General features: G+C 45.9%; 1 protein-coding gene across 1 annotated transcript; it reads right to left on the bottom strand.

Moving 5' to 3' along the window:
* Positions 1 to 229: 229 nt before the first annotated feature.
* Positions 230 to 6,214, bottom strand: C1QTNF8 (C1q and TNF related 8). Its single transcript, XM_044978859.1, has 3 exons — positions 6,183 to 6,214; positions 5,536 to 5,776; positions 230 to 3,557 (listed from the first exon to the last, which is right to left on the bottom strand). Exons 2-3 carry the CDS (start codon positions 5,759 to 5,761, stop codon positions 3,010 to 3,012), a joined length of 774 nt encoding a protein of 257 aa, XP_044834794.1. The 5' UTR covers positions 5,762 to 5,776; positions 6,183 to 6,214; the 3' UTR covers positions 230 to 3,009.
* Between the last annotated feature and the right edge of the window lie 386 nt (positions 6,215 to 6,600).

Raw genomic sequence — 6,600 nt, 5'->3', positions numbered from 1 at the left:
CAGCTGCAATCAAGGGGGCAAAAGAGGGCATAAAGATGTGTTCCTGGCAGCTCCCGTCCAAAGGGTTTGCTCATATGATTACCCCTTATGGAAATGAAATTGGTCTAGTTTCTGGAGCACTTAGGTGTCCATATCACCAGCATAGTTGGCAATACAGGGCTGGATTTTCAGTTTATGGCATTTAGTTCGGCTCCGTGAAAAGCAAGGGAAACAAATCCAATGTGTTCAAAACACTAGCTTTATTACAGTTAATTCTCAGGTTAAATGATTGGTAACAGGAGATGCGCAGCAACAAGCAACAATTAGCCTAGCAGGACATACAGTACAATATAATTTAATGCATCCTCCATACAAACATCCCAAAGGGGTGCGTGTGCGTGCGTGTTGATGGGGACAGGGACTAACAAATGTATATTTGGTCTGTTTTCTTGTTCTAGCACATAGCATTTCACTGTTGTGTGCAGTGAATATTAAGAGACTAACACTGCAGACTGCGGAAAGGGGGTTTTTGCACAGTACAATCATTTCTAGACTGCCTAGAAAATCTGGTGCAGTAAAGTGCGCTAATTTTCATTGTTAATCCCTGGCAGTTTCCACTGGCTTCAACTGGAGCAGTATGTTCTCAGTAACTCTGACAATCGGCCTCTCGTTATGATGGTTGCCATTAAAAAGGGAAAGAACACCTTGTAATGCTCATCGATATCCTTATCGGCCCTGCTCCAGCATACCTATCCCAATGGAGCTACACACGTGAAGAAAGTTATGTGCCTTCTTAAGCGCTATGCTGGATTGGCGTGTTATGTTTAGCTCATTGTGATATTACATTCTAGGAAAAGGGGAAAAATCATGAATTATAGCAAAGAAGGTCAGCATCATTTTAAGGTAAATGCACTGGACCAACTAGCGCTCTGCAATCATGCTGCAACCCCACCCAAATCAGTGAGAGCAGAATATGGCCCTTTCTTTTTATTAGAAAACATATTAATATTATTTGTATTACTGTAGTGTCTCGAAGCCCCAGTCATGGGGCAGGAGCCCATTGTGCTGAACAAACACAGAACATGGTCCGTGTGCCATGCAGCTTGCGATCTCAGTGCAAGGCAAGAGACAACAGATGAAAAGAGAGAGATAGGAGACTCCAATGAGACTGTGTCAGTCAACATGATTGGCCGTGGTCTCAACACCCCAGCCTAATCATAGCCATGGCCTTGGTAGGCATCGTGGAAAAGGAAAGTTTTGAAGGAAAATGTTTGGTTTTGGATGTTTACGGGGAGCTCCTGCCAAATGCGAGGGGCAGCACAGGAAAGAACATGAAGATGGAGATGGGCATCGTGGGTGGTTGGGAGGGAGGAGTCAACATCTTGATACTGAATGGCAGATGATAGATAAGGCAGTGCAAGGCCATGAAGGGCGTTGAAAGTGAAGACAAGTAGTTTATATTTGATGTGATAGAGAAGCAGGAGCCAGTACAGAGATGCAAAGAGAGGAGCGACACAGTCAGAACAACAAACTAGGAAAACGATCCTTGCAGCAGCATTCTGAATGCATATGAGCAGTGCTGAGAGACGGATGTTGCAGGACTCAAGATGCCAGAGAACAAGAGCCTGGATGAGAGTTTTAGGGGTGTGGATGGATAGGAAAGGCTGGATCTTAGAGATGTTACATAGAAAGAACCCACAAGGTTTAGGCAGAGCCTGGAGGTGAAGCTAGAGAGAGATCCGAGTCAGAGATGGTGTCCAGGTTACAGGCCCGAGTGACAGGAAAGATGGTGGCGTTGTCCACAATGATCAAGAAAGGAGGTAGCGGGGATGGTTTACCAGGGCGGGCTCGGAGTGCAGGGAGGAAGATTTAAGAGTTATGTTGTAGCGACTTTGAGCTTGGGCTGACAACTAGGCCTCCATGAGATGTCAGAGAGACAGGCTGAGATTTTTGTTTGGACAGAAGGAGACAGGTCTGGAGTAGATGTTGATCTGCTGGTCATCCACACAGAGAACTGAATTTGTGTTTGTGGATGAGATGACCCAGAGATAAGATGTAGAGGGAGAAGAGAAAGGGACCAAGGACAGAGCCCTGTGGGACCCTCAGAGAAACTGAGGGGGGGGGATGAGGGAGATTTTTGGAGGACATGCTGAAGGAGTGATTAGAAGCTGGAGGAAACCCAGGAGAGGACTGAGTCATGGAAGCCAAGGGAGGACAAGATTTCAAGAGGAAGAGCCTGGCTGATTATGTCAAGGGCGGCTGACAGGTCAAAGAGGAGGAGGATGGAGTACTGGTTCTGAGCTTTATCTAGGAAATGGTCATTTTTGGTGACAGTGATTTCAGGGGAGTGTAAGGGATGGTTCTAGCATGGAACTGGAGGACGGGAACCACAGACAGCAATCGTAAACAACAACAAAGGCATCCTTTGTAGGCAAAGCAACCTGCAAACACTTTACTTCATTGTAACCGTTAGCTAGCTTGTCTAATACGATCCTCAGATAATTACAGAGTACAAAAATGAGTAGGTTAGGCCACTAAAACAGAGCTAATAGGTTACCATTTTTTTGTAACCGAGCTTATGTACTGAATGACTTTGGCAAGCAGTTCAGCAGAGACGTTACAAGGGGCCTGTGGAAGACTTCAGAACAGTGTCCTTCTGTTTTCCCATCTAGCTAACGATAAGCACAGCATCCCATGGGTCAAAAAGAGCTCAGGCCTTCTAAGTATTCATAAAGTTGGCACTGCCATGTAACTTTTGTTCATTTTGCAAGCAGTGCCCATTCCCCTCCCACGCATACTCACGCCCCTGCTCTGCACATTAAGATTGTTGCATGAGAAATATCTCTAATTGATTGGGAGGATTAGCAAACTGAAAAGCAGATCAGCTGGCTGCTAGCCACAATCAGACCATGAAAATATTTACTGCGTATTTATTTCCATGTTGACATAGACGTGCACTTTTAAAGAGGAGAATTAGTAATCTACCCAAGGAGCGCTACTAAAGCACCGAGCCCAAAGATGCAGAATATGCTACTCTATGGCTGGTTTAATTAAATGGCCATTGAAGGTGATGTAAATATCAGACTCCTCACTATAGATGCCATTTTCCCTCTCTCGTTTAAACATTCTCACCCAGACCTCATCCCCTTCCTGCAGCTCGAGCATGAGACTCTGGCTCTGCATGATGCTCCGATCACTGGGCTGGGCATAGAGGATGGCGACTTCCTTGTTGTTCTTCATTACGTGCAGGTAGGTCTCTTTGAAGTTCCAGGTGTGGACATTAAGGTTGAAGAAGTAGATCCCCGGCACGTAGCAGAAGAATTTCCCTGTGAACATGCTGAAGTGTTTGTAGAGGTTCACCAACTCCGTATCAAAAGTGACATGCTGGAAATAATCCGAGCTATGGAGAGGTTTTCTCCGGCCGACTGAAAAGGCAGCGTAATGCAGCTTGCAGGAGTTGCCTGGTGGGCCAACCTGGCCTTTCTGACCTTTCCGTCCATTATAACCACGTAGCCCTCGTTCTCCAGCCTTTCCAGCCCCTCCGGTGATCCCTTTCTCTCCCACGTCACCTTTTTCACCTATGATCACAAAGAGGAACTAAGTTTCAAACATATGCACACACATCACATGCCACAGAGATGTCTGGATGGAGATAGCCAGCATCCCAATTGGTAAAATAACACTTTCTCAACAGGTGCATTGAGAAATATTTGTCATAACTAAATCACATCAAGATTTGAATTCATGACCACTGTTGACAGCAACCCCCTGCCCACAAATGGCATGCTGCTAGCTAGCATGCATATTCCATATATTAACCACACAACAAATAAGATAGATCTCTCTGATACGTTATAGATTCATAGATTCCAACAGCAGAAGGGACCACTCTGATCATCTAGGGTATGCACTTTTACATTTGCATTATTATTTGTGACCAGATTATTGGAAGGATTAAATTATAAAATCCAAAAAGCGACAAAGAGTCCTGTGGCACCTTATAGACATATTGGAGCATAAGCTTTCATTGGTGAATACCCACTTTGTCTGATACATGCATCCGACGAAGTGGGTATTCACTCACGAAAGCTCATGCTCCAATACGTCTGTGAGTCTATAAGGTGCCACAGGACTCTGTTGCTTTTTACAGATCCAGACTAACACGGCTACCCCTCTGATATAAAATTCAAGAGCACATGGACATTTTGCCAGGGAGAGAAGGCTAGAGTCCTAATTTTTTCATTAATTGAGCTATAATCTATGTTAATAGGATGGATAGTGAGAACAATTATTCATGGAACCTTTGGTAACCGCTACATAGAATTTGTTTTAGCATGTCCATACGCCTTTTCATTCATGGGAGCAACATGGTTTTGGGGGGGTTTTGGTACAAATATTTGCATAAAGTGAATTTTCACCCCTTAGCTGAGTGATTTATTATATAGGTGACCAGCTACCTAGGGTGTGTAAGAGCAGGGGCGGCTCTAGGTTTTTGGCCGCCCCAAGCAGTCATGCCCGGGAGGCGCCCCCGAGCCGCGGGAGCAGCGGACCTCCCGCGGGCATGACTGCAGAGGGTCCGCTGGTCGCGCGGCTCGGCTGGACCTCCCGCAGCTGCGGGCGGTTCGCTGGTCCGGCGGCTCCGCTGGAGCTGCCGCAGTCATGCCTGCGGGAGGTCCACTGGAGCCGCCGGCCGAGCGTCCCCTCCGCAGTCATGCCTGCGGCAGGTCCGCTGCTCCCGGGGCTCTGGTGGACCTCCCGCAGGCATGACTGCGGCAGGTCCGCCGGCCCAGCCTGCCGCCCCCCCGGGAAAGGGCGCCCCAGGCGGGTGCTTGCCCCGCTGGGCTCTGGAGCCGGCCCTGTGTAAGAGAGAGGATGGCAGGAACAAAGGGATAAAAACGGGATGAAATCCTGGCTTCAATGTGTAAACAGCGTAGGTCCATGAACCCGACCCATATCATTTACCTATATACAGTTACACACACAGTCTCTCTGTGGCAGAGAAGGAGGGGGAAAACTATGGGTGTGGTTGGTGGGAAAGAGAACAAAACCTCCAAGTTTAATAGATTCATATGTTTTAATGCCAGAAGGGGCCATTATTACCATCTAGTCGAACCTGCATAACATAGAAACTCAGCCAATCATTCCTGTATCAACCCCATAACTTCTGTTTGAGCTACACCAGACCTTTTAGAAAGTTATTCAGTTTTGATGGAGAGTCCACCATGTCCCTAGATATGTTGTTCCAATGGTAATCACCCTTGGTGTTAAAAATATGCACCTTATTTCTACCCTGAATTTGTTTAGCTTTAGCTTCCTGCCATTGGAGCTCATCTAGCCATCTCCCGGTAGATTACTAAGCTGCCTACTCTCAGACATCTTCTCCACATATAGGTAGTTATGGACTGTAACCAAGTTGCCTCCTGACCTTCTCTTGGATAAACTATATAGACTGAGCAGCTTCGGTTCTTAAGAGATGGGTGTTTTCCACCTTGGAGGAGGAACATGGCTTGTGAAGTGATGGTAAATTCACCAAGTGTGGTCCTGGGCGTGACTCACCTTTCAGGATGGTGATATCTATTGTGGGCTGGACTTTGGGCACTGAATAGGTGGGGTCATAGCTCATCCTAGTGGATCGTGAAGAGGCGACGGAGACTGGCTCTTCTGAAGGCCCACAACATCGCACGCATGAAAGCCGCTGGGCTTCCCGTCTCAGCGAGCCCTTTTCTAGTAAGGTGCCGGCATTCACAGTGGATAACAAGAGCATCAGAAGCACAGAACTCATCTTCAGCTGAGCCAGCTAGAGCAGGAGAGTAATAGGAATGATTAATGTGGTGATTTAAGCCAGAGCAACCATTGGCTACGTATTCACTTACCTTAGGGTTCCCTTCTTTATTATCAAGCAACAAAGAGTCCTGTGGCACCTTAAAGACTAACAGACGTATTGGAGCATAAGCTTTCATGGGTGAATACCCACTTCGTCAGATGCAGACAAAGTGGATGTTCACCCACAAAACTTTATGCTCCAATACATCTGTTAGTCTTTAAGGTGCCACAGGACTCTGTTGCTTTTTACAGATCCAGACTAACACGGCTACCCCTCTGATACTCTTCTTTATTATGTTATTCTAGTGTAGCACTTAGTCAGGGATGAGGGACCCATTCCACTAGGCGATGTACATGCACAACAAAGGGATAGTGCCTACCTTTGAGTTTATAAAGTAAGTATCTCTGAAGAGACAACAGATGGATACAACATAAAGACTGGAGGGATCATGACCTAACAAAGAGATGATTATTAGTGTAGCGGGTACAGCACACCCACTGTGTAACCATTGTTGAACCAATGTTTGCCAAAGGCTTTGGATGGAAAGCACAAAATATTACTGGATATTATTTATTTATTTAATTATCAGTGTTATTTACTATTATAATCTCTAATTATTGCAGTTCTTAAAAAATGAAAATTCCTATGTAACAAACATAACTCTCCAAAATAAAGAGAGAGAGAGAGAGAGAGAGAGGAAAAAAACTGTGATTTCAGAAAAACCTTCAACTGGGCGGGGGGGAAAAAATCACTTTTTGCTCCAGTTAACCTTCCTTTCAGCTGGTTAGTTAACCACT

The sequence above is a fragment of the Mauremys mutica genome, chromosome 11, assembly GCF_020497125.1.
Source record: "Mauremys mutica isolate MM-2020 ecotype Southern chromosome 11, ASM2049712v1, whole genome shotgun sequence".
In the NCBI taxonomy this organism is placed as follows: domain Eukaryota; kingdom Metazoa; phylum Chordata; order Testudines; family Geoemydidae; genus Mauremys; species Mauremys mutica.
The sequence above is the reverse complement of the archived record's forward strand: the minus strand, read 5'-3'. Positions and strand labels throughout refer to the sequence as shown.